This window comes from Colletes gigas, unplaced genomic scaffold, assembly GCF_013123115.1.
Source record: "Colletes gigas isolate AHSC1104 unplaced genomic scaffold, ASM1312311v1 Colletes_gigas_Sc00009, whole genome shotgun sequence".
NCBI lineage: Eukaryota > Metazoa > Arthropoda > Insecta > Hymenoptera > Colletidae > Colletes > Colletes gigas.
Window position 1 is genome coordinate 6922762 of NW_025106638.1, and position 13115 is coordinate 6935876.

The window sequence follows — 13115 nt, forward strand, 5'->3', positions numbered from 1 at the left end:
GACTTCCTTGTAGCTCTTAATAGCGTTAAAAAGGTGATATCCCCTTTTTTTTTAAATAGTTAATTTCACGTTGTCCATTTTCGTATAATTTCTCCTGAACAATGTTGTCTAGAGTCATTGGTCGACCTCGCCTGTTAGATTTTATATTAAGTTCATTGAATGGGATATTTTCATTTAGACTATATTTATAATGTATTATACATGGCCTGTCTTTTTGATAGCGAAATCATTTCATTTTTAACCAGTTTACATTATCTCCTTCGACGTTTTTCTTCCTTCTTGTTACAGCTTTTTCAAGAGCCTCAGTGCTACAAAAGTCATCGTTCTACATTCTTATGGCTATTTTTTCAAGAGCCACAGTGCTATTTTATAGCCATAAGAATGCAGAACGATGACTTTTGTAGCACTGAGGCTCTTGAAAAAGCTGTAACAAGAAGGAAGAAAAACGTCGAAGGAGATAATGTAAATTGGTTAACCTCCACCGTCGAGATTTCGGGTTAAAAATTGGCACAAAAGATTTCCTTTCGATAAGCTATCGAACGACTCATCGCTCGTTCAATTTGGTTTTGGGGCACATTTAACCCCCTTATTCGGCTATACCCTTTATTTTGTCCCTTAGCACTTTCTATCTCTATTTTCTATCTCAATTTAATCATTAGGAACATAAATAGTTTTATTTCGATAAGCTTTCTCAATAACACTGAAATCTGGATCGTTCGTAAGATACGAATGGCCAGATATCATAAACTTGTGATCTATTAATTCTACTGTTATGTACAGTTAACGAAGAAAGTACCCATAAACCACAACACGTTCAGTTTAAAAAATAAAAATTTTGATTATAGAAGGCTAGTTAACTATAGAAGGGACACATGCAGTTAGGGAATTAACTCAGCTTTCAGATAATATGAATTTTATTGTAACTTGAATAAAAATACAACAAACAAATCTCAAATGGCGAATTAAGTAAGAAAATCAGCGAGAAAAATATATTCATACAGAATTCTGTTTGTTTGTGACTCATGGTCGAATACCCATTATTATCAATAATCGCTTGTAATCGCCTGGACATAGATTCAATTAAATTATTTGTTACATTTCCCTCTATTTTTTGCCATTCCTCTTGCAAAGCATTTTTTAAATCATTCTTGTTTGTAATTTTATATTTTTGCAAACGATGTTTCAATTCTCGCCATATATGCTCGATTTATGTCCGGCTATTGCGGAGGAGTTTCCAAAACGTGAGGCGTATTGTATAAAAGCCATTCTCTAATTAAATGAATCTTGTGGATGGGAACGTTATCTTGCTGAAAATAGTAATTGTCAGAATGACCTAATTTCTGTGTGCTGTCTTTCAAATTTGATTTTATATATTTAAATATTTATATTGAAATGCAAGTTTCCGAGACCATTTGCGGTCATACAACCATACAGCCATACCATAAGGCTACTTCCACCATGTTTGACTGTAGGTCTAATATTTATGGGCCTTAAAGATTCTCCCTTTTTTCTGTATACTAATTTTCGTCCATCTGAACCCCAAGTATTAAACTTGCTCTCGTCTGAGAAAATAACTTGTTTCCCAAAATCTGATGATTTATTCGTGTAAATTTTTGCGAAATTAAGTCTTTTTTCTCTATTCAACTTAGTGACGTAAGGTTTTTTCCTCGCTACTCGTGCGAAATACCCTGATTCTTTAAGTTTGTTTGATATCGTTTTCGGACAAATTTTGTTACCAGTTCTTGCTTCTAACTCTGCTGCGATTTTAGGTGCCCTTTCAAATGAATTTTCTTTTATTTTCTTTGTAATAAATCTTTCATCCCTTTCAGTTAACTTACTCGGTCTCCCGGAACGACGCATATTTTCAATTAATACTGTACTTTTGTACTTATTAACTATATATTGTACACTAGCATGACTCTTTTTTACCATTTCACCAATCTCACGAAGTGATTTCCCACTTTTCCATAATTCAATTACAATTTTTCTTTCCTCTACTGTAGTTTCCTTATTTTTAGCACTCATTGTGATAGAAATTATGATTTTTTAACAAACCACGCTAAGAATTGACGAAATGCTATGAAACAAAAGAATTAGAAATAAAAGAAAGACGAGATTCTCCCATGATTTTGAGTTTTATTGGTATATTTCGTCAATAGATGTCACGTGTGAATACTTTTTCTCGCTGATTTTCTTACTTCATTCGATATTTGAGATTTGTCTGTTGTATTTTTATTTAAATCATAACCAAATTCATACTATCTGAAAGCTGAATTAATTTCCCAACTACATATGTGTCTTTCATAGCTAAGTAGTCTTCTATAATCAAAGTTATTATTGTTTAAACTGAACGTATTGCTATGTATGGATACTTTTATCGGTAACTGTATATCCTGAGTACGATTTTATCCCGTGCATGCATCGCTATAGATAATCACATGTTTTTTTTATGCTCTTTAATATACTATTGAAGTCGATCGTAGATCCAAAACGCCATGTAATCGATCGGTGAGGGCGCCACCATAATGCAAGCGCATGCGCCACCTTGATTTTGTTAGTACGTCTTGCGACACGTGAGAGAGATGTACCAAAATACAGTTTTCTTATAAAAGGTTATCTCGAGTAAACTATTTCTTCTTACCCTGTTCAACTTCTACCACGTACCTCATGAACATATGCTTTACCAAACAAGATGAATGGCGTAAGGCGGACTTACACTATTATGGTTCGAAATGCTTTGCTAACTTTGTTTAGTGTCAAACACACGTTTCGCCATTTCTCGGCAAAGTATGAACTTACAAGTAAATCGATTTTGATGATAAATAAAAAACAGCTTGAACGTTTCAAATCCAGTGTTAACTCAAATTTGATGAATTTGGACTTGCACTATGACTCTCAACCCGCCATATCAGAAGGTAACTAAAGAGAAACGCAAAACGATTTCGAACGAACAATTTGTGAAACTGTTCTCTATTCGCGAGAAATTAGCAAAAAGAAAGTAATCAAGTATACAGGGAATTGTTGACGCCAACATTTTTTTCTATGTTTTTCAGGAATGTCAACCCGAATTTCTGCACGACCTTGTCCTAAAGATGAAGGCTTACATATTCACGCCTGGCGACTCAATATGTCGGAAAGGTGAAGTAGCCAGAGAAATGTTCATAATAGCGGACGGAATTTTAGAGGTAATTAGCGAAACGGGCCGAGTTTTAACTACTATGAAAGCCGGGGACTTCTTTGGAGAGATTGGAATACTCAATCTGGACGGATTAAATAAGTAAGCAATTTCAACTACTCACCGCCTTATTTCTGAACCGAGTATCGCCTACTCTTTCCATCTTGCACTTTTTAAACTCTTCAAGAAAAACCACGTGCACGAGATTGCTTTTGAAACACACTTTTTAATAAACTATTTCAATATTTAACGAATTAACCCCTATAAAAATACTTAAAAAAAGTTGTAATTTACTCCTGCGATAACTTAAGTTATTATAAAATTATAACGATCCATGATTTTATGTATAAATATTAATGATAACGATAAATAATTAATGTTTAAGTTATAAAAGTAGTCATAAAGAAGTAGTTGCTATCGGATGCATACAAAATTTATTTGAAGTAATTACTCGAGAGCATAAAGTTTCTAATATAATAGTTTAAATATGGAACGTACAAACAAAAATTTGGATAGAGACTGACAAATGGGAAAAGTTATACAAAATTTGTATTTCCACCTCGTTATTTTGTTTGCCAGAAAATTAACAGACTGAGAATTTCGCGAACGTATGACGTGCAAGTTCTGTGACCGCTTTATACGGTATATGAATCGAAACTACGGAAATTTATCCAGGAAGTGCACAGTTGAAACTGCTGCTGCGATGAAAATGCGATAACGCTTAAAGAATTGAATCGATAAAACCACCTTTCAACTTTGTCCTTTTTTCATTTTTCTCGTTTCATAACCCTGACATATATGTATATATGTATAGCTCGTCCTACTTTCTCGTTTCACTATTTGTATATCTGGACGCAATATATTTCGAAAATTATTTCCTATCTCAACGACTCCCAGAGGCGTCGATGGATCAATTTTTAAAAATTGTTCGATTTATTTTCAACGCAAGAGAAAATCCTTGAATCATTTCCATAAAAAAAGAACAGCAACATGTATTTTTTGTTCTTCATTATATCTGCAACGAGATGATCACATATGAAAATAACTTTTTTTTTCAACCAATACCAATAAATTACGTGAAAGGAGATTTACGACAGTACCGACTAATTATCAACTTGCAAAGTATGCGAAAGCATATTATCTAAATATGCTATTGTTCGGTTTAATATTTCAATCTACGAGTAATCCTCTTTGATAAAGAGACGAACTGAAAATGAACTTTCTTCAACTTTGTCCCGCAATCGAGTAGACTTAATTGAATTACAAAACCTAAGAATATAACGAATTTAAAGTAAAGCAAAGATAGCCTTAAGCTACTGTTGAATAATTAACATATATGAAGTCGATCGTGCTTCGAAATTTACGGACTCGATTCGTAACTATCAGAATGTCGATCCTGTCCATCTTAGATAGTAAAATTGTCAAATATTTTTATCGATAAAGTATACTTTATGAGTATCTACTGTTACATAGAACTACAAATGAGAGGTATTCTTTTAATAAATGAAAAACAAACAAAAACTGATAAATTGAGGTAACACAGTGTAATAAACAAAATGTGGTAAAAATAAATGGGAAGAATTCGTAAGAAACAAGTACGAATCATCGCAAATAGTGTACGAATACGAGCGTGAGTAAGTGTGTATTAAAAAATTCTGACTAACAATCTGCTTAGAAATTTTAATTGACAGTCAATATTTCGTTCAGAAGTTTTGAATAAAATATTAAAAAAGAAAAAACGCTGTTCATTAAGTATCCACATTGCTAGTACACGAATGTGTGTAGGGGAGACCGGGACTAGAAGTACCAATTTGAGGAAACATAAAAAATGACTAGGAAATAATGTAGTTACTTTTTTCACTCCTGACTATTTTATTTTTAACTTTATTCTATTTTTAAGTTTTTTAAGTTTTTCATAGAAACTCGTTTTTTGTGATTAGTCGAAGCGGGACTTCTTACCCCGTCACGGGGCAGGTTGTGATTAAGAAATAAGTGTTACTTTCTAATGAGACATTTCATTCTCTAATGAAGTAAAACACAATTTTATTAATAAAGTTTGTTTATTACCTTCGGATTAACACAAATGTACAGGGTGTTCGGTCACCCCTGAGAAAAATTTTAATGGGAGATTCTCGAGGCCAAAATAAGACGAAAATCAAGGATACTAATTTATTGATTGAAGCTTCATTAAAAAGTTATTAAAAAATTAAATTTAAAAAATTTCAAATCGTTCTAAAAAAATTATTTTCGGCTGAGGGGGTCTATTACAATTATTTTTGGTCAATAGACATTATAATACAACCGAAATCCTATGCACTTTCGAGAAAAAAATTCAGTAAGTGGACAAATTTTTCGTCGAAGTTAACAAATATCGAATCATTGTAAAAAAATTATTTTCGGTTGCGGGGGTTAATTACAATAATTTTTTGTGAACAGACATACCCTCGAAATCCTACGTACTTGCGAGAAAAAAATTCTTTACCGAAAATATACTGTGTGGCCGGAAATGTTTCTACAACTTTTTAACGAAGCCTCAATCGAGAAATTGATATTTTTGATTTTCGTTTTATTTTGGCCTCTAGAATCTCCCATTAAAATTTTTCCCAGGGTTGGCCGAACACCCTGTATACTTTTAATAACTGAAATAAAAAAAATTGATTTTTTTGAGGTTTCACATGAGACTGCCTCCTTAAATTATAAATAAAATTTATAAAAATGGGTACGACAAAGTATAAATTATTAAAATTGCCCTGTGTTACTTTTGACAAAGAAACTCGCAATTGCAGACGCACAGCCGATGTTCGTTCGGTAGGTTACTCCGAGCTGTTCAGCCTCTCGCGCGAGGACGTTCTTGCGGCAATGAAGGATTACCCGGAAGCGCAAGAGATCCTTCAGAATCTCGGGAGGAAACGGTTGATGGAAGCGCAGAAAGTGGCGAGAGCGACGCGGCAGCCAACATCGCCTGGTCACGATTCGTCGGACAACAGCACCGGGAAGAGGATCGTCGAGAAGTTAAAGAGCGACGTGAAGGGTTTGAAAAACGTGTTACGGAAGAGTAGACGAAATACCAGGCCAGAGGAGAGCCTCGAGCTGCAGCCATTGACGCTAAAAGCGGCGACGTTGAAAAGACAACAAAAGTTCGACGACACTCAAGAACCGTCAGCGTCGAACGTTCACGAGCCACCTGTGTCGCCATTGGGCGCTGGTTTGCCGCTGCTCGCTAGGCTGCGATTACTAAAGGAGAAGGAGGAACGCGAGGAACGCCGTAACTTAATGGAAACGCCGGTTCACGTGCCAGAACCGCAACCGCCGCCACAAGAGGCTCAGAACCCGACCAATCCAAATTTACCTTTTCTCCAAAGAATACTACTGTTGAAGGCGAAGAACGAGCAAGAAGCCCAAGCCGACAAGGAAGCGCCCACAAAGGAGCCTCTGCTCCCCAAGAACGTCATACCGGAAGAGACCAAAGAACTGTCGCCCAAACCAGTGTTGAAACAGCCGCCGAAACAGTCGCCCACGCAAGTCTCCGTCGATCAGACGACCAAACCACCGACAACCTCCGTCGAGGAGACCACGAACAGCACCAACGCCAAGAAACCCTGGGCCATGCTTAAAGACGCGTCGTTAACGAATAAAGAGAACTCCCCGCAGAGGAGCCCGCCAAACAGACGATTGCACATCAGGCAAAGTCTTGTGCACCTGAGACAGCAAACTAAAATGTACGCGTCCGTGGACGATCTCTCGCCGGAGTACTGCGGTCTGCCGTTCGTCAAGAAGCTCAAGATACTTAACGAGAGACAGAAGTTGGCGGAACTCGAGAGAGCGGTACGAAGTTCCAGCCTCGATTGCGGCGAAAACACCGACCTCGAGTTCGACGGGAATCTAACGAGAAGTCATTCAGAAGCCTGCGCCATCGAGTACGCAAGGAAATTGAAGAAACTGAATCAGGTACATGCGCGTTTCACTTTTCTCAAGTTCTTCCGATTCGGCAGCGAATTGTGAACATTCCAACGGCATATCATATCACCGTAAACCGTTTGAACTGCTGATTGCATTGAAAAAGACAAAACTTGAATGATTTCGAGGCGATCGTTATTTGATGTAATTATTAATTTTGTACGTGGAGGCATAGATGAAATTTGAAGGTCAAGTTTGTTTTTTTAAATGAAATCATTTAGTTTGTAATTCTCTCTAAGAAAGTACATACAAAGCTAGTTATTTCGAAGAAACCTTTATATTAAAAAATATTTTAATTTAAATATTGCGGAGTACATACACAACTGCAGTCACGTCTTTACTACCACTTACCGATGGAGTTCTAGTTTTAATCAGAATTTTATCGATATTGTTATAATCGGCGCTGTTACATTATGTATTACGTGTTTTTAAATGGAGATATACATTTTTTGATACACTAATCGATTCAGAATGTCAAAAAAGCAATGTGAAAAACCTTTTTACTTCAGGAGATATTTTAATTTAAATATTGCGGAGTTGTGGTACAAATGCAGCCATGTTTTTGTTTCAATTACAAGGGATATTTTCCTCTAAAAAGTGATAGAGACTGAAGAGTAGGATTTATCTGTACTATTTTATGTATTATTATGTTTACTATAGATAACCTTTGCATAGAAATTCAAGTAAAACGTAATATATAATCTAACAATGAAATCTAATCTGAAATATCGATGAAATTCTGATTAAAACTAGCATAGACAAGGTATACGAGTAGACCTTACACCTTATGGACTTTCACGGTCCAATTCGAGAAACTATTCACTAAATTAGTATTGATGGGCAGACAGCTGTAGTATGTGCGTAAATACATGTCAGTAGACTATGGGAGGGATTGAAAAAGGCAATCCAATATTATCAGACGTCAGACCAGTGTCCGAAGGAAACTGCCCCTCCACTTACACAGACTAATGCATAGCCACCTTGTATATGACTTCTGATGCTTTGCATAGCTTCGGAGATTCGAGCAAAAAGTAGTTTATTCTAATGGTCTCCAACAATAATAAATGTATTTCATTGAAATTTATTTATGTAGTAGAGCACATGGACACCTACAAAAAAATATTAAACAACATTTCCATAGAGCCTCAAACAAATTTATTACAAATCAAAAACAAATTTTTAAGAATAACCCCCGTAAAAATGGCTCCAATCTTCAAATGACCATAACTCTTACAATTGTGAGTATATTTCATTGAAAATTATTTATGAAGTAGAGCTCATGAATACCTACAAAAAAGTATTAAATCACATTTCCGTAAAACGTGAAAGAAATTTATTAAAAATCAGAAACAAAAAAAAAAAAACTCGACGGGGTAGGTGCAGACACTTCCCGGCGAAATTGAAAAATTTCAAATCATTCTGAAAAAATTATTTTTGGTTGTGGAGATCAATTACAGTTATTTCTTGTGAATACACATACCTCCGAAATTCTACGCATTTTTGAGAAAAAAATTCTTTACCGAAAATATAATGTGTTGTCAGAAATGTTTCCCTGAAATGCGTATACATATATAAAAAATCATAACTCCTGAACGGTTTGAAGGATTTTAATATTTCCAAACGCAAACAATGCGTATTTTCGTGAAAAATATTTAGAAATTCTAAAGTGAGAAAACCTACATAAAAGTGGTCCAATTTTCAAACGACCATAGCTCCTACAATAATGAATGTATTTCATTGGTCCTACCTCCTGGCATTTCCTTAGTTTTCGTTAGATCGCTTACCTTGATGTCAACCTCATTGTTGACCATCTGTGACCATGATCCAACCATTGTTGACCATCGAATAACCAATGACTTATTAAAACCATCACGAAGTCGAAGACTAAAGCTTTCTTAAAACGATCCGTTTTCAATTTGATGCGACACGATCTTGTAAACATTATGTTCCACTTTGAAGGAGTGTATGCCAAGATTAGGAAATAAAAGAATAATCTTTTTATAATCTTAAGAAACACCAAGAAATTCATTAAAGCAGTACTACTCCAAGAATGATAGTTAACAGAAACTATGATGAAGTCTAAAGTCCATACTTAATGATTTTATATTTCCAATGAAATTAATCGATCGATGCCCAATTCTGGGCCGTACAGCTTTCATTCTGTTAAAAAACAATGAAATTTTTGTAATTTCATCTTCTATTTCCCTTCCTCTTGTGTTAATTTGTGTAACCTGTTAATAATGTTGTGAGTGACACGAAAATAGTAATGGAGCTCTAGAGCCCCAGAAAAATGGGTCGAAAAAATACATTGAATCTAAGGTCTACTCGTATACCTCGTCTGTGAAACTGAAACTCCATTGGTAAGTGGTAAAAACAACATAGCTGCAGTTGTGCCACTACTCCGCAATATTTAAATTAAAATATCTCCTAATACAGGTTGGTTCACCTAAATATCTCCCCTAATTATGGGGGTACAAAAAATATCTTGTATGCTATTTGAATGGTTTGAAAAAACCATTGTATTGCAAAAAATATTTATTTTCTAAGGTAACTTTTTCGAAGTTTACAAGGTTATCGATGCTTTTTTGCGTATAATTTTTTTATTTCATCGTATATCTAATGTAAAAATAAATTCAGATATGTACATTACATGACCTTGAAGTGACCTTTGAGTTGAAAAATGAAATGGAAATAAAAAATGTTTACGTTGTGCGAGAATCCGTAAGTGTAAATAAACATGCTAAGTTTTAAACAAAAAAATTTAATTAAAATCGTACCAGCAGAAGTTGACTGAATCAGATGAACTTCCGATAAACAGAATTCTAGGATAAATGGGCATCTTTCAGAGTCGACGTGGTCAATTGTCACCGACGGATCAGCTGTCACCCGAGAACGAGACACTGGAAAGGCGGAATTTGAAGAGCATTCTGAAGAAATTGTCGGCCGGTAGCAGGACTGGCAGTTCCGAAACATCGGCGACGAGCACGCCGGATCGCGAGGCTGCCACTGCTGAATTGAGGAAGTTAATGAGGGCGCCGACTATAGAAGGATACGCCGCGCGACATTCGAAGCTCTCGAAGAGTGTCACGTTTAATAAGTATACGCTGCAAAGTCCGCCGTCCGAACAGATTCCAGGAAATTATCCACTTGGGGCTCAGTTGTCCGACTCCCAAGAGCAGGCCTCACTGCCACCGCCCAATAAACTCAGTTTCCGTCCTTTGGGCAGCGGAGGTATCCTGCAAATGGTATCTCGGCCACGAGAAGAGGAATATATAGGGGATCTGGTGTCTGGTATCAGAGAAGTTATTAAAGCTCGCCTGGTACGTTCTCGTATTTTCCTTCAAAAGACTTTCTTTCGTAATTTACAATTTTATTCGGTACCGAATAGAAGTACAGTCACTCACATTGAAAATCGTACAGGTTGTATCGTAAGAAGTACTGACTCGGTATAATTATGGGATAAGAAATTTGGTCGAGAATAAATTAGTAATCTATAACTTAATGCTTGGTCATTTCTCGTACGAAGAATACAAAATTAATTATTCTTTATTGATGAAAGAAACAATAACAACATTAGGCGTAAAATCATCGTCACAGTCAAAATCGTACTGCGTAATAATGTCGCGTTTGTTTGAACAAATGCCACACAATGTTTTGTTCTTCATTTGTTTCTCTATTCATTGGCTTCAGTCGAATATCATTGTACAAGTTGAAGGTGGTTCTTCGACTAAATAATAATTGAAATATGAGGCAGACGATGGTGGCAGAACGTGAACTTGTGATTTATCATTTTAATAATAATAAATCATATAGAGACATTGCTAAAATGTTAAATAGAAGTGATTCTACTATACAATATATTAGGTTGGGGGAAAAGAAATCCATTATTTTTCACCTAGATGGATGTAGTGATGAATATCTCGTAAAGTATTGACCAAACATATTAAGACTTGTGGTCGTTGGAAACGTGACATTCCGTACTAAAAAAAATTCTTTTACAGTTTTTTAGTTGGTCGATTCAGCTGTAAATTATAGGGTGTAAAAGATGGAATTTAATAAAAGGCGAAAATGCGAGCCAGGCGGCTGAAATTGTGATTGGTGTTTATGGTATCGATACTGTCACAGCCAATTACGCGCAATTTTGGTTTCGTCGATTTCGTTCCGGTATTTTCGATGCTAAAGATGCACCTCGCACAGGTAGGCCCAAGGTAAAAAATGTCGATAAAATCATGGCGATGATCGAAGAAGATCGACATGTTAGCAGTCGACCATAAAACAGTTTTAAACCATTTACATAAAGCTGGATTCAAAAAGAAGCTCGATGTTTGGGTGCCATACGAATTAACGGAAAAGAACATGATTGATCGAATTTCCATCTGCAAAGCTTTGGCCAAACGGAATGAAATCGAATGGCAACAAATTATAAAACAAAACAGTACATATTTGACCCAAGTTGGACAATCCGAATCATGTTAAATAAAGTCTTAAAGTAAATGTGAAAATAATGGATTTCTTTTTCCCCAATCTAATATTAGGTCGGGAAGAAAGAAATCCGTTATTTTTAAGTTTACTTCAAGACTTTATTTAATATGGTTCGGATTCTCCGGCTTGGGTCAAATAGGTACCGTTTTGTTCTATAGTCTGTTGTCATTTTAAAGGTAACTTCGTAATGCCTCTCTCATCGAAGCCCTGGTCCCTATTGGCGAAAAACTCGACTAAGCGATTTTCACAATCTTCTCTTGATACCAACTTCTTATCACTAAGGAAATTTTTCAAGGACAAAAAAAGATGGTAATCGCTTGGTGCCAGGTCCGGACTATAAGGTGGATGTATCAAAACTTCCCAACCAAGCTTCCGGAGTTTCTGGCGAGTCACTACAGACATGTACCCTTCTGTTGGCCAATTCTGGTCGATCGCTAACTTCAAACGGTCCAATTGTTGACAGTAGAGGCCCGAATTTAGTGTTTGGTCATATGGAAGCCGCTCATAGTAGATGATAGCTTTCCAGTCCCACCAAATGCACAGCAAAACCTTCCTGGCCGTTAGTCCTGGCTTGGCCACCGTTTGAGCCGCTTCACCATGCTTTCACCACGATCCTTTTCGCACATTGTCGTATATGACCCATTTCTCATCCCCAATCACCATCCGTTTAAGAAATGGGTCGATTTCGTTCCGTTTGGCCAAGGCTTCGCAGATGGAAATTCGATCCATCATGTTCTTTTCCGTTAAGGGGCCTTTCTACCTTGTGGGATTAAAAAAATCGATATTTTTTTTTTTGCATTTTCCTTTAGTATGTTGTCTCGAAAATATATCTACCAAATATTAAATTGAAATTTGAAAAACTAACGAAGTTATAACCTGCTGAAATGTACCGCGCGGAGGTATAACAACTGGACGTGAAACTTTAAAGCTGTTTTTCTCGAAACTACATTTTTCGGCACTGCGTGCGTGATAACTAAAAAACTATTCAAGATATCAACATCAAATTTATACAGTATCTTCAGAACTGGTCTCCCTATAGCATGAACTAGGATAATTGCGATATATGCAATACTTTTTCTTTTATTAACAAAAAAGCAACCAAATATATGAAAATATTCAGTATTTTTTCGTAAAATAGCTGCCATTTTGCCATTTTTTGTTTTTTTGAAAAGATCCTAGTTCATGCTATAACCACACTCATCTATATTAAGAATATCGTTGGTTTTAGGATTTCGAATAACTTGTTCGCAAGATATCACGTACGCAGTCGGGTGCCGTTCGTAAAAACTGTTGTTTGATGATTAACAAAAACAGCGTAATCAATAGATATTATGTGTTGCAAAAATTCGTAAATATAGCTAAATATATAATAAATGTATCTACAAAATCCGGAATTAATCGCTCTTTAATAACCCGCAAAAAAAAATCACAAAGAAACACGTATTTTTCATGCCTACAAGGTAGAATGGCCCCTTAATTCGTGTGGCACGCAAACATCGAG

At 35.9% G+C, this 13115-nt stretch overlaps 1 protein-coding gene across 1 annotated transcript in view; it reads left to right on the forward strand.

The window, feature by feature from the left end:
• LOC122397492 overlaps positions 1–13115 on the forward strand; it is a 140372-nt gene that overhangs the window by 122573 nt on the left and 4684 nt on the right. Inside the window, exons 6-8 of the mRNA XM_043396667.1 lie at positions 3054–3277; positions 5962–7123; positions 9979–10452. Coding sequence (XP_043252602.1) covers positions 3054–3277; positions 5962–7123; positions 9979–10452 — 1860 coding nt within the window. The remainder of the gene's footprint in view (positions 1–3053; positions 3278–5961; positions 7124–9978; positions 10453–13115) is intronic.